Source organism: Acomys russatus, chromosome 4 (genome assembly GCF_903995435.1).
Source record: "Acomys russatus chromosome 4, mAcoRus1.1, whole genome shotgun sequence".
Classification (NCBI taxonomy): domain Eukaryota; kingdom Metazoa; phylum Chordata; class Mammalia; order Rodentia; family Muridae; genus Acomys; species Acomys russatus.
In genome coordinates, this window is record NC_067140.1 from 14,062,624 (window position 1) to 14,086,245 (window position 23,622).

General features: G+C 48.1%; 1 protein-coding gene and 1 long non-coding RNA gene across 3 annotated transcripts; both read right to left on the reverse strand.

Moving 5' to 3' along the window:
- Positions 1 to 3,507: 3,507 nt before the first annotated feature.
- LOC127188518 (uncharacterized) lies at positions 3,508 to 4,775 on the reverse strand. 2 transcript variants are annotated; one of them, XR_007830526.1, is made up of 4 exons: positions 4,604 to 4,775; positions 3,931 to 4,063; positions 3,694 to 3,760; positions 3,508 to 3,591 (listed from the first exon to the last, which is right to left on the reverse strand). It is a non-coding gene; the product is annotated as an uncharacterized LOC127188518 (long non-coding RNA). The 2 variants fall into 2 exon arrangements; XR_007830527.1 differs by lacking the exon at positions 3,931 to 4,063 and having other exon boundaries at positions 4,504 to 4,629.
- A 2,204-nt stretch (positions 4,776 to 6,979) lies between these two features.
- On the reverse strand, positions 6,980 to 18,498 carry Eppin (epididymal peptidase inhibitor). Its single transcript, XM_051144956.1, has 4 exons — positions 18,239 to 18,498; positions 16,313 to 16,440; positions 12,288 to 12,455; positions 6,980 to 7,119 (listed from the first exon to the last, which is right to left on the reverse strand). The coding sequence occupies exons 1-4, from the start codon at positions 18,331 to 18,333 to the stop codon at positions 6,980 to 6,982; spliced, it is 531 nt and encodes a 176-aa protein (XP_051000913.1). The 5' UTR covers positions 18,334 to 18,498.
- Between the last annotated feature and the right edge of the window lie 5,124 nt (positions 18,499 to 23,622).

The window sequence follows — 23,622 nt, forward strand, 5'->3', positions numbered from 1 at the left end:
GGGCTGGAGAAGGGGAACCCTCCACCTGACACTGTTCCAGCGAGGGTATACTAGGGTGCAGCAGGGTGTTGGTAGGGACAACAGTGGGGTTTAAAATTGGGCTTGCTAATTCTTACACATGTGCCATCTCAATACAATACACACCAATCATGGCTTGTGGTGAATTTAATCTGGATCATAAGGATGCAAAGAGCGGACTATCAGGATGCAGAGAGCTGAGCATCAGGATGCAGAGAGCTGAGCATCAGGATGCACAGAGCTGAGCATCAGGATGCAGAGAGCTGAGCATCAGGATGCACAGAACTGAGCATCAGGATGCAGAGAGCTGAGCATCAGGATGCAGAGAGCTGAGCATCAGGATGCAGAGAGCTGAGCATCAGGATGCACAGAGCTGAGCATCAGGATGCAGAGAGCTGAGCATCAGGATGCACAGAACTGAGCATCAGGATGCAGAGAGCTGAGCATCAGGATGCAGAGAGCTGAGCATCAGGATGCACAGAGCTGAGCATCAGGATGCAGAGAGCTGAAACAGGCTTCCTTTTAGGGCAGTAGCGCTCAGAGATGAGATAAAAAAAGCAAACACAGACAACCATACCAGGGCTGTACAAACAGGAAAGGTTTCCATTGCCATGACACACCCCACATCAGCATGACTCACCCTATTCCTTCCACCTCAGTGATTTCCTCTGTACTTAATCAGGCACCAAAACTTACGTTTTGTTTATACACCTGTGTATCACATGTGTGCATTGTCTGAGAAAGCCCAGAGAGGGTTGATCCACTGGAACTAAGTTACAGATGGTTGTGCCTCACTATATGAGTGCTGGGAATTGAACCCAAAATCTCTTGGGAAGAGATAGAGATAGAGAGAGAGAGAGAGAGAGAGAGAGAGAGAGAGAGAGAGAGAGAGAGAGAGAGAGAGAGAGAGAGAGAGAGAGAGACAGAGACAGAGACAGAGACAGAGACAGAGACAGAGACAGAGAGACAGAGACAGACAGAGAGAGAGGGAGACAGAGAGAGACAGAGAGACAGAGAGAGACAGAGACAGAGAGAGAAAGACAGAGACAGGAGAATGAATATGTGTGTGAGTGTGAGTGTATGTGTGTGAGAGTATGTGTGTGACTGTTTATGAATGAGTGTGTGTGAGTGTGTCTAAGTATGCCTGTGTTGTGTATGTGTGAGAGTGTGTGTGTGAGTGATATGGGAGTATTTGTGTGAACGTGTGTGTGTGAGTGTGTGTATCTGGGGGTGAGAGTGAGTGTTTAAGTGGTGTGTGAGTATGTGAGTGTGTGAATGTGTGTGTGAGTGTGTTTGATACTCACATCTGCCACAGTCTGCTTGTGGATCAGAGGACAGCATCTTGCAATCAGTTCTCTCCTGCCTTCTGAAGCAAGCAAGGTCTTACTGTGTCTGCTGTGCTGTGTACTCCAGGCCACTGGGTGACTCTCCTGTCTCCACTCCCATCTCTCCACAGGAGTGCTTGCATTACAGATGTGTGCCACCACATCTGGCTCTTTGTGCATTCTGAGGATCAAACTTCACTTACTGTTTGTCTGTGGCAAATGCTTACCCACTGAGCCATCTGGCCAGCCCTGTCATTTATTTTTAATTTTTTAAATTTTAATTAAAAATATTTATTTATCATTTATACAGTATTCTGCCCGCAAGTGTGTCTGCATGCCTGAAGAGGACACCAGATCTCATTGTTGATGGTTGTGAGCCACCATGTGGTTGCTGGGAATTGAACTCAGGACCTTTGGAAGAACAGTCAGTGCTCTTAACCTCTGAGCCATCTCTCCAGCCCTGTCAATTATTTTTAAAGTATGCCTGATAGTCTAGCATTTGCACCAAACTTTATTTTCTTGGAAACTATTTGGACTTAGCTGTAAATGTTTTTTTTAGCAGCTTTATTGAAATACTGTTCAAATGAAAACTGCACACACACACACACACACACACACACACACACACACACACACACAAACAGAAGGCACATTTGGAATATGTATATACCATCACTTCCTGAGTAATTGACACATCCTCACTTTATACAGCCATTCTTTTACTTTTGGTCAGGACTCATAAGAGTTAATCCCAGCAAATTTCAAGGATAGAATATTATTAACTAAGTTACAATATTGTGTATTAGAACTCCAAGACTTATGTGTATTTTGCACAACTTGAACTTAAACTCTGTAACTGCCCACTAGCGTTTTGCTGGGAATCATCTCTCTGCTTTGTCTGCAGTTGTGGCAGTTCTAGCCCAGACTCCATGCAGAGTTAGAGTCTGCACATCTGTCTTTCTGTCTGGCTGGTTTCAGTATTTCCTTCACTGTTAAGGCTGAAGACACCCCCTCCATGTGTCTGTCCCTTTGTCTGTCAGTGGACATCTAGGTTAGTTATATACCCTTGCAGTGGACATGGATCACCAGTCTCTCTTCCCAGGAGTCTGTTTAGCTCATTTATAAGATGCTAATCCCTTCAAGGTGTCTTTCTGTACATGGTGTGAGATTTCTTTTATTCCTGTATATTTATTGATTTTCTGTGTACAAGCTGCTGAGGAGAGGAGCTGCCCTCCATTGTGTGTCCTTGGCACACTTCAGAGATCAGCTGTCTGTAAGAGTGTGGCCTTAGTGGCTGGCTCTCTATTCTACTCTGTTGGTCCATATCCAATTCCTGTTAGCAATGTTACAATACTGGTTTTGCTTATTATGCTTAGGAATAAAAGTTAAAGTCAAAGATGTGATGCCTTCACACTCTTTCATCTAGAGAGTTTTGTCTATTGGAGGTCTTTTATGGCTCTGTGTGAAGTTTAGAATGCTTTTTCTTTTTTCTGTTAAAATGCTCTTGTTGTGTGCAATGTACAGATGGTTGGAAGTAGTCCGGACATTTTGGCAATATGAATTATTTTTATTTATGTATCTAGGATATTTTTCATATAGCTGATTTTTAAGTTGCTCTTCATCAACACTTCATGACATTTGTACACACATATTTTGCCCTTTGGATGCTTTGAAGCACTTTGTTTTTTGCTGTTACTCGTGGGAAGGACTGTAAGCTTTGTCACAGGTGAAAGCAATCTTGGTGGGCTTTACTCTTGGACACAATTAAACTTTATTATACAACCCAACTAGCTTACACAAGAGTTACTAATGCAAATATGATTGTTATCTAAATTTCCCTTTTGTGAAACTTTATTGGTATATAAAATCACCCCAGATTTTTTGCATTTTAGTTTTTACCCTGAAACTTTAATGAATATACTGTTTATAACTGTGTCTGTGTGTATGTATGTGTATTCTCCAGAATTTGTCTCTATATAGAAACATGGAAATGTGCACACAGTTGTGAACATCCAAGTAAAGAGGTCTGTGAGGATGTGAACACCTACATAAAGAGATCTGTGGACAGATGTGAACACTTGCATACAGAGGGCAGTGAACAGATGGGGACACCTGCATGCAGAGGGCAGTGAACAGATGGGGACACCTGCATACCGAGGGCAGTGAACAGATGGGGACACCTGCATACAGAGGGCTGTGAACAGAGGAGGACACCTGCATACAGAGGGCTGTGAACAGATGGGGACACCTGCATACAGAGGGCAGTGAACAGATAGGGACACCTGCATACAGAGGGCAGTGAACAGATGTGAACACCTGCATACAGAGGGCTGTGGACAGAGGAGAACACCTGCATACAGAGGGCTGTGAACAGATGGGGACACCTGCATACAGAGGGCTGTGAACAGATGGGACACCTGCATACAGAGGGCTGTGAACAGAGGAGAACACCTGCATACAGAGGGCAGTGAACAGATAGGGACACCTGCATACAGAGGGCAGTGAACAGATGTGAACACCTGCATACAGAGGGCTGTGGACAGATGTGAACACCTGCATACAGAGGGCTGTGAACAGAGGAGAACACCTGCATACAGAGGGCTGTGAACAGATGGGACACCTGCATACAGAGGGCTGTGAACAGATAGGGACACCTGCCTACAGAGGGCTGTGAACAGATGGGACACCTGCATACAGAGGGCTGTGAACAGATGGGACACCTGCATACAGAGGACAGTGAACAGATAGGGACACCTGCATACAGAGGGCAGTGAACAGATGTGAACACCTGCATACAGAGGGCTGTGGACAGATGTGAACACCTGCATACAGAGGGCTGTGAACAGATGGGGACACCTGCATACCGAGGGCTGTGAACAGATGGGGACACCTGCATACCGAGGGCTGTGAACAGATAGGGACACCTGCATGCAGAGGGCAGTGAACAGAGGAGAACACCTGCATACAGAGGGCTGTGAACAGATGGGACACCTGCATACCGAGGGCTGTGAACAGATGGGGACACCTGCATACCGAGGGCTGTGAACAGATAGGGACACCTGCATGCAGAGGGCAGTGAACAGAGGAGAACACCTGCATACAGAGGGCTGTGAACAGATGGGACACCTGCATACAGAGGGCAGTGAACAGAAAGGGACACCTGCATACAGAGGGCTGTGAACAGATGGGACACCTGCATACAGAGGGCTGTGAACAGATGGGACACCTGCATACAGAGGGCTGTGAACAGATGGGGACACCTGCATACAGAGGGCTGTGAACAGATGTGAACACCTGCATACAGAGGGCTGTGAACAGATATGAACATCTGCAGATAACAGTGAGTTACTCAGACGCTGAGACATCAGAGCTCACAGGATCCTTTATTGGGAGGAACTGGAACCTTCATGGGAGTACAAGAGAGCACTGAGAGCTGAGGTGATAGGGTCTCAGCTGTGGAGGGAGTCAAAGGTTGAAGGATATAACATCTGAAGAGACGCTGGGGTAGGGGGGGAAGATTTAAGCGAATTCTCAGTTGTTTAGGGAACAGCCACCAACTTAGTGGCTAAGACGGCTGTCAATCCAGAGCATATTTTGGGAGCCAAGACCTGGAGCCTCTTCCCAATCATCCTTATTACATCCAGGAAGGTAGCTCTGCAAGACACAAGGACAAGGATGGACGTGCTTGGCTCCAGTCACCTTAGGAACCAGAGTATTCAGCTAATGGAAAGGAATTTGGGATCATTTTCACATCCTCTGGTAAGCAGGGAACCCAGAGTGCTGTGAGTGCGGGCTCAGAGAGTGCACGCCTTCTGATCTGACACTTTATTATACCTGTTGTTTCAGCGTGGTGACCATGGCAACCCTCATACTCCTCCTCTGGGGGAGTTGCACTCCTGTTAACTTTGTATTCTCATGACTCACCTCATACTTGCAGGCTTCCCTTTGCCAACTGTCTCCTTCCTATCCTCCCCATGCCAGGCCCTTCCCTTTGGACTTCCAGGATTGCCCAACATGGGCGTGGGGGACCTTTAGCACTTACTGTTCTTTTTGCAGACAACTGTGCAGATACCTTCAGTTTGGAAGTTGTTAGCGTTCCCTTGGCAACCGCCATAGATGAACTGGGTACACAGCTCAGTTTCTTTGTTATACCACCAGCGTGGAAAGTAAGCCATGCAGGGGCCAGCATCCTGTGGCAGGCTGCATATGTCTGTGGGGAAATCACAGGACACAGATATTTGGATGTCTGTCTTCCTAGGGGGAGAACCCGCCCCCTTCCTCTGTCCACTGCTCTTTTTGTGTGGCTCAGAGCTATGCTCTCATTCTGTGAGAAGTGTGACCAGTCCCATGAACCCCTTTGGTCCCTGTTTCCTCGTCTTCAGGTTGAAAATGCCAAGTACCACCTTGCTTGTCGGGACAGGACAGACACAGGGGCAGACGCACCCATTGCACACAGCTCTTTCATGGCTTCTAATCAGCATCTGAACCATGACATCTTGATGGTTTTGCCTCATAAATGACCATCCTTGCTTTCATCTCTGCTGAGGATGGCCACCATCTAAATGCAAACTTCTCCAGTCTCCTGGCCATCAGGTTCCGCTAGCTCAGGACAAAGTTGTCCCCAAACCCCAAGGTCCATGTTCTCCTTCTGCACAGCTTCTTTCTTTTGCTGCTTCTAGTGCCTGAAAGTCACCGTGCCCTCCGTCTCAATGACGTCACACCCTCTTAGTGCCTGGGCTGCTCTCAGTAGCCGGGCACACTGCTCTTAATTCTTTAGAGTCCTTCCCGTAGCCAGGCAGTGTGGCCTTTGTATTGCAGTGATTTCATGGCTGCCCTGAGCTCTAGAGAAGACCCTGATTCCAATATCAGAACGTTCCCAGGTGTCAATGCCTTCCTTGTCCACTCTGTCCCCTTTGTGCACACCCACACATGCTTGACGTGTCTGTGATGAAGATGTCTCATGGGTTTGTTCATACTTCCCGATGGCTGGAGAATGTGAGCTTTTCAAGGGCACTGACTGTACCTTAGCCTGGCACAGAGTTCTAAGCAGATTGTTTGGCATGGAATGAATGTTTCTGGAACATTCTCAGAAAAAAAGAAAGAAAGATCCCAAACTAGCATTTAAGTGACAGCTGGTTTCTGCACTGTTAAGTACCATCCCAGCCACACAAGTTTAGCTGTCACCGTGTTGGCCATGGGGTTTAGCGTTGGCACACGTTCGGGTTTGCTCTTGTGCAGCAGCCCTCTTAACTGTTCTCATTGTGCAGGTAGGGAACATGAGGGTTGGAGAGGTGAGGTGACTGCTGATGTCACATAGCTGGTGAGGGAGCTAAGGGTAGGTGACCCAAGGTGTGGGGGTAAACACTTGGAATCCCAGGCATCTGGCAGCTAAGGCAGGAGGGGTCAGGGCTCTGGTCAGCCTGGCCTACCAATGATTCCCTCACTCACAGCAACCAGAACCCAGGTCGACCACAGTCAGGGGTTAGGATCACAGGGAGGATCAAGGCCAGAGCTCCACACTCCCTCCTTCGTCCAGCTTCACCTGTCCACTTGCCAGCGTTTCCAGGCCCGATCCTCTGTCTCCTGACACAATGCCTTCCCATGACAACGTAAAAGCAGTATGGGGCATCGGAGAGTTAGTTACCTTGTCTGAGGTCTAAACATTTCTTTCCACAGCTGAACAGGCAGCACATCTTCTTGTCCGGACATTGTCTGTGCCTCGTGCACTCATTTCTCTCTTCAACTTCACACTTCACTCTAACTCTTGGGCACGATCCTATGGGAAGAGAAAACATAGTCCCCTGAGGTGTTGAAGGAGGAAGTGTTCTTCCTCCCCCCTCCCCAGTTCCAGGAAGCTTGTTGGCCCCTCACCTGTCACCAGGAAGAGGTGACCCTCAGCATCTCGGGGGCTTTCACAACACTGGCCACATCTCCAACTGTAATGACCTAATCCCCAGGAGCTGCTCTCTCTCTCTCTCTCTCTCTCTCTCTCTCTCTCTCTCTCTCTCTCTCTCCCCACCACCTGTAAGATTCCCTGCAGAGGGAACCACCCCTTTGGGACTGTCTGAGCTTTTGGCTTTGTCTTTGCTTGGCCCCTGTCGCTCTCACTGTTTGCCTAGGTTGTCATCTGGAAGGCTAATGTGACAGTTTGAAAAGCCTCGGTCCAGGTGCCTGGGCTACATGAGCAGCGATTAACACTGCTGAAGCACTTCCTGGGCACTTGGCCTTTCTCCTCACTCCTCACTCACTACACAGTTATGAGTGAGCCCTGTCAGTGCTCCACACAGTGACCAGAGGACCCAGGCTGTGGGAGGCTCCGTGGACCTGTGCAGGGTCACACAGCTGCTGAGGAGTGGACCCAGAATCTGCACCTGTCACATAGCCTCCTAAGCACTCACTTCCTCTCTTCAAGTGCTCAGAATCTTCATGCTTCACCATCCTAGGAGCCTTCTGGGGGCTGCTCTTCAGCACACAGGTAAGGTCCCCTGTGATACGAGGAAGCTTTGGGGGAGCTGCAGTCGGCAGGTTTGGGAACTAATTGGGTGGTGCCAGGAAAAGGCTGGTCCTCAAGTGGAAATACCTTTCACTATTTGCTCCCCAAAGTCCATTTAATGCACACTAGCTCTGGCACCTTTATGTAGGGTTTCTTATAATGGTGGGGAGTCAACTACCACAGATCAGGGCCTGTACTCATGCTGGCTGTCCTTTGAGGATGAGAGAAATACTGATTTCCAGCATGTCAGCCCCATCCAGGGTCCGGGCTGAGGTGGGGAAGCACTCTCTCATCTGCAGTGTGGTTTGTTCTCTAACTTACCACGTTTTTTTTCTCCACGCTAAGAACTGTACCCCAGTACTTACTGATAAAGACCCCCTCTGCCAACTCAGGTGCCTGGATGCTCCACAGGAAAATGAAGGGGACCAGGAATGACAGAAGTCCCCAGAGTCTCATTTTAGGAAGCCTTAGCCTGTCTAGAGGCATTAGCTGGTCAATGTCTCTGGCCTCTACTCTGTGTCTTTATGCTCCAAAAGTCCAGGAAGTAACTCTGGACATGAGCCAGTCACGTTCCCTCCCTGGAGGCTCTCAGTGGACTAGCTGTACCACAGTGTAAACTCTCGTGGAAGGGGGTCTCCTGTGCTGGTGTGAGGTTCTCTGTCTCTCTGGCCTGCCAGCAAGAGAGGTGCACTTGCCTCTTATCTTCTAGAATCTCTCAGCAAAGTTATGTGAATTCTAGAACCATCCTTTCCCAGGGGGCAAATTGGAGATTGGGGAGGGGGGGTTTCTAGGTTGCTTTTCTGTTGCTGAGATTAAACCCTGATTAAAAGCATGTTAGAGGAGAAAGGGTTTAACGCAGCTCCCAAGTTCCAACTTAGCATGGAAGGAAAGCCAAAGTAGGAAGCTAGGGGTGGGAACCAAAGCAGAGACCTTGGAGGAGTGCTGCTTCCTGGCTTGCGTCCTCTGGCTTGCCCTATGGTGGCACTGACTGCAGTGGGCTAGGTCTTCTACCATCAATTAGAAATCCAGAACCAACCACACCCCCACCCCAGACACTTCCACAAGCCAAACTAACGTGGGCTGAGGTTCCCTCTTCCCAGCTGTGTCTTGCTGACAACCACGATCACCACAGTCCGCACTCTAGTGCCTTGTCTGTGTGATTTCACTTTTCTCTCTCTTGCCAAATGCTCACCTTATTTTATTCTCATCTCCTCTCATTCCTTCCTTCCCTCCATCCTAATCCCTTCCTTCCCTCCCCCTTCTCTTTCTTGAGACAGGATCGCATCTGTCCCAAGCTGGCCTCAAACTTGCAGACGGCTTCTGATCCTGCCACCTCCGCAGTGCTGGGAGCAAAGGCCTGCATCCTCTCACCCAGTTTATGTGGGGCTGGGGGGTGGAACTCTAGGCAAACAGCGCTAGACTAACTGAGCGGTGCCCTGCCTCAGCCAGCGGCCAGCGATTCTCCGCATCTCTCTGCTAATTATCTGGAGTTTTGACCCTGGGCCTCCTTTTTCTCCTTTGCAGTGACTCCCCAGCTGGGTCTCTTTCTCCTTACCCTTCTACGCCCGGCCGGTTGTTCTTTTGTCTTTGGCCCACTCATCTTCTTTAGCCATCACCCAAGGGTAAAGACTGTCAGGTAGGCATCGACCCACTTTTCCCAGTGAGCATTGGGCCAGGTGATGGTGCCTCAGAAGCAGGAGAGAAAGGGAATCGGGAAGCCTCTGTCACAGCTGCAGGTTAGCAGGGGCCACAAGGAGCAATGGCTCAGAGTCGGTTGCGGAGGGGGGCGGGGATGGGACTAAGAGCTGCTCACTGATTGCTCTGGATTATTCCCTCAGCTTAAACCTTGAAGCATTAGTGAGGGAGCAGACGCAGTGTGGACATCGTGTGAGCAATGCAAGGGTAGACTGAGGCAGGGACCCTATGCTGTCGCCAGATACACTCGAGTCACCTAGGATTTCTTTCATCTGCAACTCCAAGAGGCAGTGTCCACGGTGTCCACTTTGCAAAACCGTGGTAGAATTCCACCGGATATAATTGACCATTTTCAGGTCAATAACATGGTGTCCTTTTTTCTTAACACATTCATGAGATTGTGCATCATATCTACTGGCTCTAAATGTTTTCTCTCTCTCCAGCTGTAGCCCCTGTCTCATGAGCAATCCCTCTCTAGCCTCCAACCCTCTCCAACCCCCGAGACTGTTTCCCTTTGTCTAGATAGCCCTGCTGTCTTTTCTTTGGGACTGGTGGGTCTTCAGTCCAGGGCCTCACGCTAAGTCTCTATAGCTGGGTTAAATTTCTAGCGCCCCCAGCCTTCCCTCCCCGTCCCATGCAGAATTGACAGAGGGGTTTCACTAACTTGTCCAGGCATGCCTTGAACCCATAACCCTCCTGTCTCTGCTATCTGAGTATCTGTCATTACAGGTCTTATCTGCACCACCATGTCCAACTCCTGTTCTAGATATTTGTTTGTTCTAGATATTTAATGTAAATGGAATTATACAGTACTCGTGTGTGTGTGTGTGTGTGTGTGTGTGTGTGTGTGTGTGTGTGTGTGTTGAGGCTTCCATGGCTCACATACGGGAAGTCCAAGGATAATCTCCGATGTGGGATCTTCTCTTCTACTTTGTCTGAGGCAAGGTCTCTTTGCCCCCACCCCACCCCACACTCTGCTGTATCCTTCAGGCTAGCCAGCTCACAAGCTTCTGGGGATTGATTCTTCTGTCTTCTCTTCCCATCTCAATGTAGGAGCGCTGTAATTACAGAATGCGCTACCCTGCCTGGCTTTACTCCCTTCGCCATGTTCCCAACTGCTCGCGTATCTTCATCCATAGCACAGCGCTGTATTGTTCCCAGTGTGTATGGTAGTGCCCTGCCACCCTGCTAGAGTCTCACTCTATGTCCCCCCCCTCTGCTTGAACATGGAACATTCTGGCATGTGAGGTGCTTAACATCTCAGGAATTCAGTGTGTGTGTGTGTTGGGGTGGGGGGGGATAGGAAACACTGGACCAGTATTTCAGCTTCTCTGTCACTGGAAATGAATGAAGAAAATTCGGAGGCATGTTTTCTTGGCTCATATGACTCCCTAAAACGTTCTTAGTGGGAGTGGCTATAATTTCCCAGCAGCCACTAATTCAGAAATCACTGCCCTCAAAAAATTTAGATTAAGAAAAAAAAAGCATGCCGGAACACACTCTTGCTGTTGCAGGTGAGACTGGATGAAGGTCAAGCATGCTGAGGTGTGACAGCGACAGTCTCTGCTACAGTCTGCCCACTACCCCCACCAGTGGGTCACTTACCACAGTCTCTGCCTTGTGTTTCTTGAGGGATTTCCCAAAGAAACCGCTTGACCCCTCCCCTTTCCCTAGAGTCAGTTTCTGGGACATTTGACCAACGCATTGCTCATGGGCCTTGGACCTTAGATGGAGGAGAAAAAATATTCCCTGGACTTCCCAGTTTGCCCTGGAAGCATGTGTTTCTATCCACATGCCCTTGAGTGATGTCACCTGAATATCCGCATGTGTGTCTCACTCTCTCCACACTGAGGACATGTAAATTATGTAGTCTCAGAGGCACACAGGGTGAAGCCAAATATTTTACTAAATAAAACTGAAAGCAACGCAGAAACAAACAGGGAGCTCCCGATGGTGCAGCAGAGCAGGCGAGATGTAGTTAGTGACAGATCCTAAGAGGAGGTGTTACTAATAGGAACTGGAGACGGTGGGAGGAGAGGAATCCTGGGATTCGGTGTTGGGAGGACCCAAGGCCTTGGTGTGCTCAGAGTGGTCACCAGAAGCCAGTCAGGAGGATCCAGCAGGTACACAGCATTTGGAGCAGAAGCCAAATCATGAGGATTTTCCCATCATGCCCTCTGTTCAAGTATGGCCTGTTGAGAACACAGGTATAAGAGATCGCTGAGCACCTTGGCCTGAGCCTGACGGTCTGTTTCTACACCTTCTTCATAGAAGGAGACTCAGCAGGGTTTGCCAGTGGGAGCTGAATGAGTTAAAGGTGAGCACAGCCCAAGTATGAAAAGTAATGAAACTTGTTTTGTGTGCTCATTAAAAAGGATATTAAAAGACAAAAGTCAGCTCGGTCTTTCAAGGGAAAGTGGGTGGAACCGGATTGCTGGCAAGAGGAGGCAAAGAAGAAGCTGATTGGCCTGGGATGGTTCGTTGGTCGGAGTGTCTGGGTGGGGCACTCTTTGATTATTCTGCAGTTGGTCTTAGAGACTCTTCTACACGCCCTTTACCCCTCCGAAATGCACTACTGTTTGCTGACTCCCCCAAACCTTCCCATTTGCAATTTCCAGGAGGCCACAGTCTCTCCTTCTGATTGGATCTAGTTCTGCCATGTCTGAGGACACAGCTGCCTTGGGACAGGCCAACCCACACCCACACCTCCCAGGATGGCTGGGATGAGGATGACAGACGGCGACTCCAAGACTCACTTTTTTTTTCGCAGGCATCCTGGCATATACTTTGGGATTGGAAGTTGTTATTATTTCCGTGGCAGCCACCGTAGATGAAGAGTTGGCATGTGCTGTTTTCCTTATTATACCACCAACGAAGGAAATAGGCCATGCAGTACCCAGATTCTTTTGGCAGACTGCATATATCTGCAGGAGGACCCCAGAGTCGAAACTCAGTGTATATCCCAAAACAATACAATGTCATTCCTTTCCCTGAGAGCCGCTGTAAATGAAGCTGGAACAGACTGCATTTCCCTCCCACACTCTAAGGTTCAATACCTCAAACATTGCACATACTTGCTGGGAGACGCTATGGGGAGTTTCTGCCTCCCTGGAGGTAGGATTCTCATGGGTGGTTATGATTTGACCATGAAGTGTCCCCCACAAGCTTGCATTTTGAACATTTGTCACCAGCTGGGGATGATATTTTGGGAGGCCGTGGGATTTGTCAGGTGGTGGAGACTGGCTTGAGGAAATAGGTTGCTAAAGGAGAGCTTTTAAATGTTATAACAGCCAGGCGGTGGTGGTGCACGCCTTTAATCCCAGCACTTGGGAGGCAGAGGCAGGAGGATCTCTGTGAGTTCAAGGCCAGCCTGGTCTATAAAGTGACTCTAGGACAGCCAAGGCTACACAGAGAAACTCTGTCTCGAAAAACCAAAAACCAAACCAAAACAAACAAAAAAAAAAAATGTTATAACACAGCCCTGAAGCTCCTTGCTTCCTGGTTTGAAGCCATTGGAGGAGTCCCCACCATGTGTCTGACACCATGAACTCCGCCATGCTGTTCCCATAGTGGTGTACAGAGGTCCTTTAAAACCTCGAGCCAAAAGAAACCTTTTGTACCCACATTGCTCCTGTTGGGTGTTCTGTCATAGCAAGGTAAAGGAATCAACAAACAGGTGACACCATCCCCTGCCTTGGTTTTGGGGTATTAAGAATGGCCTGGGGCCTCATGCATGCTAGGCAAGGACTCTATTATTGACCCGCCCTTCAGCCTATAGATGTAATCAGTTAAGGTGGTAGCATATTGGAGCACTAAGGGCCTTTAATCTAATATGGCTGGAATTCTTTGAAAAGGGAGAAAGTTTGGCCTGAGATACACACATAGGGAGAATGCCATGCGGACTTGAAGGCAAAGACCAGAATGATTTATCTACCAGTCAAGGATGGCCAGCAAGCAGCAGAAAGTCGTAGAGAGATGTGTGATGACGGTCTCACCCATGAGCCAGCGAGATGGCTCAACAGATAAAGACACTTCCTGTGCAAGCCGGATGACCCAAGTCCAATTCGTAGAGCCCACATAAAGGTGGAAGGAGAAAACTGACTCCACAAAGTTGTCCTCTGACATAACCCCACCTGCCCCCGCCCCACAGAGCAAATATTTATAAAATCTCTCACAGTCCTGAGACAGAACCTCACTGGCACCTTAACCTCATCCTTTAGCCTGCAGAATGGTCAGACAACACATTACTATCACTGAAGCCAGCAGTCTGTGGTGCTTTGGTTTGTTTTTGGTTTTATTTTGTTTGTTTGTTTTATTTTGTTTGTTCGATTTTTTTTGAGACAGGGTCTCTCTGTGTTAGCCTTGGCTGTCCTGGACTCGCTTTGTAGACCAGGCTGGCCTTGAACTCACAGCGATCCGCCTGCCTCTGCCTCCCAAGTGCTGGGATTAAAGGCGTGTGCCACCACTGCCTGGCACCTGTGGTGCTTTGTTTGCATGACCTCACAAACCCACGCAGGCTCCAGCTGGCTACAGGCTCCATGACCATAAGTGCCCACAGCAGTTGCTTTCTACCTCTCACAGTTCACTTCTCTGCCAGGCTCTTCAAGCCTGACTCTCCTACCTAGGCTATTGAGGCAGCCTCCAATTTATCCTCCTGCCTGCATCCCTGCCTGCATCCCTGCATCCTCCAATCAAATCAGTCATGTGGTCCACCAGGAGGAAGGATCTAACGGATGTGAAAACAAGCTGATCATATCATTCCACACGTAAGACACTGCCTTCGTTACAAGGTCTTTCTGTGACTCACAAGGTCCTTCATTATTTGGCTCCTTTTCCGAGTCCTGGCCTCTTTTGCTGTGGAATCTCCTTAAGCCTCACGCGAGGGTGATTTCCAGTTCAGCACATCACGCTGCACTATGCCGCCCTCCCTTTGTGCATCCACGTGGGCCATTGCTTATTCTCCCTTCAAAATCTTTCTCAAAACCCAGTTCCTCCGCGATGCCTCTCCTAGCTTTACTCTGTGTCCCTCCCACACCGTGGTAGTTGCCTGAACCGAGCCTGAATTTCCCCCACCTTGTTTCTGAAAGCTTGTGCATCCATTTACCATTTTAATAAAATGCCTCCAGTCCTGTTCCTGGGGTTGTGAGCCTCCAATGTGCAGGGATTGTGTCTGGTTTCATTTTGGGGCCTGACGCCTAGCCAGGCAGCCCGGCATAGCAGAGCTTTAGGGAGCGTTAAAGATGAAGTAAGACGCACCCCATCCAAGGGCGCTAAAAGGGTCTTTAGTGCAGGCCCTTCCATCATGCAATGAAGCAAAAGCAGATAGAAAAACTTTATTAACTTGTTTAAGATTTTTTAAAAAGGTGCTAAAAGCTGGACCAGAGATTCGAATTTAGCAAGTGTGGAGTCAGACCCCTTGCGTATCACCTTCCTGCCTGCCCGCGCCATTCCTCTGCTACATCCCATGCCCCCCAATACTTTCCGAGCACCGCCCATTCTTCCCTTCCCTTAGCGGTGTCTCCAGTTGCGTCTGTCAGTTCCTTTCTCCTAGAAGTCCTCTAATATAAATCCAACCCCTCCGGTCGCCCCCTCACGCCCTGGAGGATCGCACATATCGGTCATGTCGTTGCCTCATCCGAATCACAAAGACCGGGCTTTTTCTTTGTCTTCGAGCCCATGGTTCTTAAGATTTAGATGACAGTCCTTTTTCTGGCCCATCGGACAGGGACGCTTTTCCGATGACTGGCATCACGTTCACTTTCTGCCTACTTGGGATCTCCCCTGAGGTCTTTGCAAGCCAGTCTCTTGTCTGGCGGGTCGTCTTTCCATCCTCACTTTTACTATTACCCTTTATTCTGAGCTCATCTCTAAGTCTTGTTGCCTACAGACCTTTTGTAGTGCCCCTGACCACAGAGAACAAGTCAAGTGCTACTACAGGCACTGTGGTTTGGATATGGTTTAAGTGTGTCCCCCCCCCCCCCTCAAGGCTCATGTTTTGAAGTCTTGGTCCACAAGATTGTGGTACCTTCAAAGGTGAAATCTGTTGGAGACCCCTCTAATCGACTGGAACACATCCTCCAAAGGGATTGTAGGCCCTTAGCCACTCTTGGTTTCTGTTGATCATCTCCTATAGGGTCCATGCCAGTGTCCACCCATGATGTGTGGTCCCAGACTCAGAAACTGACATAAGTCCACCCCTTTTCTTCATAACTAACCTGTCTCGTATATTTTATTAGAGCAAAATGAACTAAGAAGAGTGATATCAGAAACATTCAGTATGTATTTCTAAAATGAATGAAGAATCTCGAATAGCCTTTTGTGAGTCCAGAGAGGTGGAGATAGAGTTGAGACCGCAGCTCTGGTCTGCATTGTTGGATCAGGTTTCCTAGTACAAAGTTGGGTTCACATGGGCAGAGAGACAGTTGCTTAGTAGTCAAAAGTTTGGAAAGATAAACCACCTTGTTACTGATAATGTGAGCATATGTTGGGACAACAACGGCTACCTGGGGGCTCAGAAAAATCATAGCAGTGAAAATGGTCAAGAAACAGCCTGATTCAATCCCACCCGTGTACCCATTATTTATTTGGGGGAAACTGAGGCTCATACATTACCTGCTAGGATAAGAATATCACTGCCACACACCGTATCAGAAGCTGTAACAAATCTAAGTCGCAGGACTACCATGAAGCAATCTTACCCAAAGACCACCCCTCAACAAGCCAGGGGCAGCCTGAAGAAGAGGAGACACGGCTTGTGGCATGCCAAAGCCCAGTGTATTACCTTCTTGGGGGTTTAGACATTTCTTTCCGCAGTTGAAGGTGCAGCACTTCTCGTTTTTCTGGCAATCCCTGTCCCTGGTACAAAGGTCTCTTTCTTTGTATTCACACTGCTCTCTGAACCTGGGACATCTCCCTAGGGAAGAAGCAATCGTTCAGCCTTGGCACCTTCAGTTTTGTGAGTCCAGTGGAGCTTATGTTCAAGTTAGCTCATCCTGAAGGAATGCTTTCCTTCACTCATGTTCTCCACACTAACCCCCCTCTAACCTCTTCACCCACCGCCACGTGCTACCGTCTTATCTTTACCCCGGTCTACCCCCAGCCGCTGAAGCACAAGTTTTCAATCACTGGTGACATTTGGGCTGGATGATCACCTGTTGACCATGGGGACTGTGCTTTGTGGGATCTTTAGCAGTGACTTGGCTTCATGCTAGCAATCTTGAGCACGTCTTCCATTTCCTAACAACCCAAACTGTCGCCTGGGAATGCCTCCTAGGGAACAGAACCATCCCTCCTAGAGCCCCTAGTTCAGGAAGCTCTATGCCTATTTGTGAGTCCCTCTGGAGTCCTCTGGAGGGCGACATTGTACGGTGATTCCTCTCCCAGCCGCAGCTGGCTTTTGGAATTCTAACTCTACAAGGGTGTATGTGTGGGGCAGGATAGACATGATCAAAAACACATTGTGCAAAATTCTCAACAGATTAATTCAAATATTATCTTAGAAAAAAATCTTAAAAAAAAAAAGAAAGAAATCTTTGGTGGGTTGAATGCTGGTAGCCATGTAATCCTAGGCAAATTCTTTAAATTCTATGTCCTCTAGTTTCCTTATCTTTAAAAGAGGGAAGTTTGTGGACAAAGCTATAGGCAACTAAGAGATGCTGAGAGTAAGACAAATACTCTCCCAAGAAGAGGCCCTAACTGCTCATCCAATACCAAATGGTCAGCACTGAAATCATATACATATAAAAACCACTAAACAGACACAACAGGCTGTATTTATTTATTTAAGTGCACACACGCACACTGATATACATAATGACAACAACAATTAAGGAAAAAGAGGCCATACTTTTGAGATGGAGCTGGGGCGGGTACAAGAGAGGAATTAGAGCGAGGAAAAGGATGGGGAAATGATGTCCCATACCATCCTGTTTAAAATTTCATAAATGGGCTGGAGAGATGGCTCAGTGGTTAAGAGCACTGATTGCTCCTCCAGAGGTCCTGAGTTCAATTTCCAGCAACCATATGGTGGCTCACAACCATCTATAATATGATCTGATGCCCTCCTCTGTCCTGCAGATGTACATGATAATAAAAAAACAAATAAAATTTCAGAAGTTTAAGTTATAAGAATAAACTAGGGGTATTAAGAGGACTATCCCTCGTAGAGCTCTTCCGAGGGGGAAATGAGATAGTACACACAAACCAGTGTCAGCTACTAACTGCAGAGCAGTCACCATGAAGGAAGATTTACTCTGTCTTGTTTCTTCATCACACAGCTGTAGGGACAAAATTCTTTTAAAATGAAGAAATCGAGTTTCAGAGAGGCCACATGGAATTTAAATATTTTACTCAAAGTCACCTGGCTACCAACTCTGTTCAACCCAACTCTGAGCCCAGAGCTCCCGACAAAGGGATCTGTTTCTCTTGAGGGGTGAAGGGTCTTTCCGTAAATGCTGGACCCGTCATTCTTCTCCACCTCCCCAAGGAAGGCCTCTCTTCAAAGGGACTTTGAGTAGTGTTTCCCTAGACCCTTGTCCCTGTAGTAACACAAAGGACGTCACCCAGAGGAGACCTTGTGTCTCCTTCCTCTCCCAAGCTGCGTCCAGGGAGAAGTTACAGAAAGGCAACCTAACCCCAAGGAGTTGTTCCTTGTCCCTTCCTCCCAGCAAACTTCCCTTTCTCCCAGACAACAGCAGAAAACCAGTACTTACTGGGAAACAGCCAGTCAGTTAGACCAGGTCCCTGGACGTTTGCAAACAGGCCAAATAGCACGAGGATGCTCACAAATCTGGAAAACTTCATGCTGGCGAGGGACCGGCCTTGCTGGTGCTTCTAGAACATGAAGATGTCTGGTTGCCTTAGTCAGCTGATCCCCTCAGCAGTCGGTATCTTGGCTGTAAGAGCTGGAGAAAAGCCAGTCACCTACTATTTTGCTGGGAACGCCGAGTTCTTGAGATCATAAGTGGAGCTAATGATAGTCACAGCCCACCTCTTACTCTGCCCTTGCTGCTTGGACTACATAGGCCCAGCCTTCTGGTCAACCAGCGGAGTGGGCAAAGTGCACTCTACATTGTCCGTGCTGCGTTAAGAGTAAATGCTGCCCTCTCGGGTCTTCATCTTGATAACTCAAAGTTAATGTGAACACACGATCTACCATTTATTTACCACTTTAAAAAACATTCACCCCAATAAGCACACCCTTCTGTTCCTCTCTGACAACGCCCCTATTGTCTTAGTATCTCTTCATGTCCCTATCTAACTCTTACTCCCATGGGAAGCCCATGATCTCTGTGTTCCTTTCCCCCTCTCCTACAGTTTCTTCCCACCATTTTCCCATTTATTGTCTCTTTGGGCCATTTTTTTTTTTTTTAAACTAAGGCCAAAGAGTAAAGATGTTGCCACAGAGAGCAGGGAATGAGAGTGGGGAGTCAGGATAACGGCAGAGTCTTTAGATAATGTTTGTTACACTGGTGTTGAATGTTACGGGCCGCAGGGAGCCTCAACCATGTGACACAAAGTCTGTTGTCGGAGGAGACACTGAAATGAAGACACGAACCTGAGAGACAGTAGCTGAAGCAAGGTCAGCAGTCCTGCAGAGCTGCTGGATTCTAAGTGTGCCGTCAGAAAAGGAAGGATGGAAATATGAGCTGCCTCCACCTAGCCGTAGACCCACAGAACCAGCTACTCAAGCTGGGCTCGAAGGGAGAGAGGCACCCTGCAAAGGGAAAATGCTAACAGGAGAATATCTGTCTTTAAGAGGCTGCAGTCTCATCAGCACATAATAACATCACCACACAATTCAGGATCATAGGCACAACCCCCACGGTAATCTCATGTCAGGAATTTTGCAATGTCACTCGAGGATGATCCTACAAAAAAAATGCTAAGGAATAGATTTATTTTTGGCGCTGGGGGATCAAACCCAGGTTGCATGGACTAGGAAACATTCTCCCACTGACTTAGAGCTCCAGTCTGGGAGATAGAATTTCCATCTTAAGCCAGCCTGACCTTCTTGTACTTCTGTATTCTCTCAAAGTCAGCCAGAAAGAGCGAAAACCTGACATTCCTAGGCAGGAAGGCCCTGAGGTATTTTATCTTGTAGACAGGGAGTATGTGGTCCAGAGAAGCGAGGATCTTGACCAACGTCACCCAGTGAGTGAGTGTGAGAAATAGGATTCCAGAGCCCTGAGTGTATCAGTCGCCACCACAGGCTACTAGGGACTCTTCTGATGGTGACTTGGATCTAAAACTTTGTGGTAGATGTGAAGGCAGAGTTGGAGCACTAATCTGAAGGGAACAAAAGGGACATATGCCAACGAGACAGGCTAAAGAATCACAGTCAATAAATTCTCAGTGTCCCTTGGGGCCCCAACTAAGTCTGCCTTTCTCCTTAAATTCTCTTGGGAAAAATTTCAACACGTCCTGGTTTTCTTCCATGATCTGTCTGACCTGACTGATTTGCATGTCCAACAGACATGCGTGTCATTTCCCAAGCAACGGACATGAGATTTAGGTCTTTGGAACCTTAGGTTTGGGCTCCTTCTAACAATTGATGGAACAAGCTGGTTGGGACACACACACACACACACACACACACACACACACACACACACACATTTCTTTCCTTCTACTCTCATTAAAGATCATGGCCTTCACATACCTCTGTTCTAGGACACATTTTCTGCTCAGAATGAGCGATACAGGGAGAGCCAAGGACCACTGACCTGTATCCCGCAGGTCACGTTGATGGCTCCCTGTGTTGTCCCTAGTGCATCTAACTGGACGGCAAACTTGTGCGTCTCTTCTCCCAACTGGGCTCTGAGATCTGCTGAACAGGTCGATATCTAGCATCTGCTCCTTAAAACAGGAGGCGGCTCAGAATAAACTCTCTGCAGTATCTTTCTGTTTGAGCAAGGTGGGTATGGCGACTGGTAGGTACAGAAGCAGACTATACAGGAGAGTGATGGGTAGGATGAGGTTGGGTGAGTAGAAAGAGGGGAGGAGTGTGGGAGTGTTTGGATACACGAGTGCATGGGTTATAGGTAGTCAGATGGATGGAAAGCTAGGTGAAGCCGACTCAACAGAATATAAGGCTGACCAGCTTTTTGCTGTGATGGCAAAATATCTCCAATACTCACCTTAAGGGGAGGGAACCTTGGGCAGGTGAGATGGCTCCATGTATGAAAGTCCTTGCTGCTTAGACTTTATGACCTGAAGTTGATCCCCACGACCCGCATAGGAGGAAGAAAGAACTGACCCCTGAATGTGGACCTCTGGCCTCTGCATGTGTTTGTGGACATGTGTGCATGAAAACACACACACACACACACACACACACACACACACACACATACACACACACTCCAAATAAGGTACCTGTAACTGTAAATAGGGAATTTTACTTTTGTCTGTTTCAGAAACTTCAGTCCACAGCTCTTTGGCCTCCTGGATTTGGGCTTGACTGAAGGCGGACTATGATGATGGGGAGTGTAGTGGAGCTAAGAAAGCCGCCCACTTCCTCTTCATGGCGTCTGGGAAGCAGGAAGAAAGAGACAATAGCATCAGTATGTACCTAAAGGGAAACACTTCCAATAGCCTTGTCCCTCCAGCACGATTCCCATCTCCTCAGACTTTCCAACAGTGTCGAGTAACCAAGGCTTTATTTGACATGCTAGCTTTTGGGGGACGCTTAAGACCCAACACATAACAGTTAGCAGTGGCCTGAGCAGGACCACTGACAGAGGTTGCTTGGTTGGAAAGTTGGCTGCTGGGTTGATAAGAGGGTTGATATGGGTAGATATAGAAATAATGAGCAACTAAGCTGGTGTAGGAGAGAGAGAGAGAGTGTGTAGAGAGAGGAGGTAAAGAATAGGTAGGTGGATTTGGTGGTTTGAATAGGAATGGCCCCCCCATAGCCTCATGTGTTTGGGTGCTTGGGCCACAGGGAGTGGTGCTATTAGGAGGTGTGGCCTTGTTGGAGGAAGTGTGTCACCGGGGAGACTGGCTTTGAAGTCTTCTATGCTCAATCTATGCCCAGTGTGGCACACAGTCTCCTTCTGCTGCCTGGGAGTCAAGTTATAAAACTCTCAACTCCTTCTCCAGCATCATCCCTGCCTGCATGCCACCATGTTCCCCGCCATGATGATAACGGACTGAATCTCTGAACTGGAAGCCAGGCCTAAATAAATGTTTTCCTTTATAAGACTTGCCACGGTCATGACGTCTCCTCACAATAGAAATCCTAACTAAGACAACGGAGTAAAGGCTGGACATAAGGTAGACCCAGAAAGTTTGGCTAGGTAAAGGAAGATGAGAAAGAATGTAAAGCAAACAGGGATATGGAAGGGATTTGTGGGCAAATGGGTAAGTTGAAAGATAAATAAGGGGAAAGATAGGTCCGTGGAGACTGGGGACCTGGGTAGATGCTTCGAGATTGGTCAAGTGAGGAAGAGGCCCGAGTGGTTGGAAGCATCACTGTAGGAATCAAAACATTAACCAAAGCGAAACATGTGAAACTGTGTATTGTAATTCACATTACACAAGGCTAATACATTTGAAGAATGGATGCATTTTTAGAAAAATGTACAAGAGTGAAATTTACAGAGGAAGGGGCAGAGAAAATGCACAGACTATAAGATGAAGAATTGAGTGGCAGTAAGCCAGACTCAGTGGAAAGGGAACGAGGACACAACATGTATCAAGTCATCGTGTCTGACAGTGGCGTGTTGCAGAATCCACGAGGAAGCTGCAGGGACTCTATGCTGGGCTCCACAGTGCAGCGGAAAGAGTTAGAACTCAGGAAGATGCAGGGCCTTGACCCCGTGTTCTGGTACAGAGCCTGTAGCTGTGAAGACAGGCAGGCATGTGTACAAGAGGCGTGGCTGTACACCAGGCACCGCCATGTGCTTCTGGCACAAGACCAGTCTGTGGTGACCGGTGAGTTGGAAAAGTCCCAGGACCACCTGGACAGGCACACCGTGCATCACAGTGACGAAGCAGAAGATTCCACGGATGCAGGTGGAGGAAGGGCAAGTGAAGTGTTAGCTCTACAGCTGTGTCACCAAATGTGTGGCTGCCCATCTGCACCTCCGTCCAAAGGTGACTGAAAAGATGAAAGCGTCTCTCTTGTCCATTAGGGAAATAATTCTTCCTGGTTGCTATCCAGGCTGAGAGCAGGCATCTGCAAAGGAGAGGGATGGGGAGTTAGTCTTTTAAGTAAGTCCCACCCCCTGGCTTTTTGTTTGTTCTGAGACAAGATCTCAGTGTGTATCTAGCTGTCTTGGATCTTGCCACGTAGACCAGACTGTTCTGTGCTTGCCACTGCCTCTCGAGTGCTGGGATTAAATGTTTAAGTGAAGAGTCAAGGACACCACAAAAAAAAAAAAAAAAAAAAAACAAAAAAAAAAACCCACAGAATCAACAAACTCCTAGGGGCTCACGGAGACAACCAATAACCAGAGAGCCCACCTGGGTCTAACCTGGGCTCTCTGCATATATCTTATAGTTATGTAGCTTGGTATTTTTGTGGGACTCGTAGCAGAAAGAGTGGGGACGGGGCTGTTTCTGACACTTTTTCCTGCTTTTGGGACCCCTTTCCTCTTACTGGATTGCCTTGTCCAGTCTTAATCTGAGGGGAGGTGCCTAGTCTTAACGGCAACTTGATAAAGCTGTGTTTGGTTGATATCCCTGAGAGGGCCTCTCTCTTCTGAAAGGAAACCTCCCTACATCACCCCTATCCATTCCAACCTCCTAAAACTAGGTAGGAGAGAAAAAAAAGGTTAGAGGGAAAAGGGACTACTTCCTGCTGATCAGGGTATCTAGTTCCTTGGGGGTGAGTTTGATATTCGTAGTCAGGATGTCTCCAGCCAGCAACCAGCAATGCAAACAACAGCAACAGGAGCAGGCAGTAATTGGCAATAGGAGCAGGTTCAGCAGCGACAGTAGCAGGAGCAAACAGGGCCTGCGGCAGCAGGATGTGCGACAGTCTTGGCCTCTCCTGGGGCCCTGAAATCTATATACCCTCTGAAACATCCCCAGAATTCAGCTGTCAAAATCATGCCCCTGATAGAACATGAGCCAAATCATAGTTAG

Coding starts and splice junctions, on each gene's coding strand:
- Eppin (XM_051144956.1), bottom strand. CDS start 18,333: ATGAAGTTTTCCAGATTTGTGAGCATCCTCGTGCTATTTGGCCTGTTT. Junction 12,456..16,312: donor ATGTCTAAACCCCCAAGAAG/GTAATACACTGG, acceptor GTCCTCCTGCAG/ATATATGCAGTCTGCCAAAA. Junction 7,120..12,287: donor GGATGCCTGCGAAAAAAAAA/GTGAGTCTTGGA, acceptor CTCTTCCCATAG/GATCGTGCCCAAGAGTTAGA.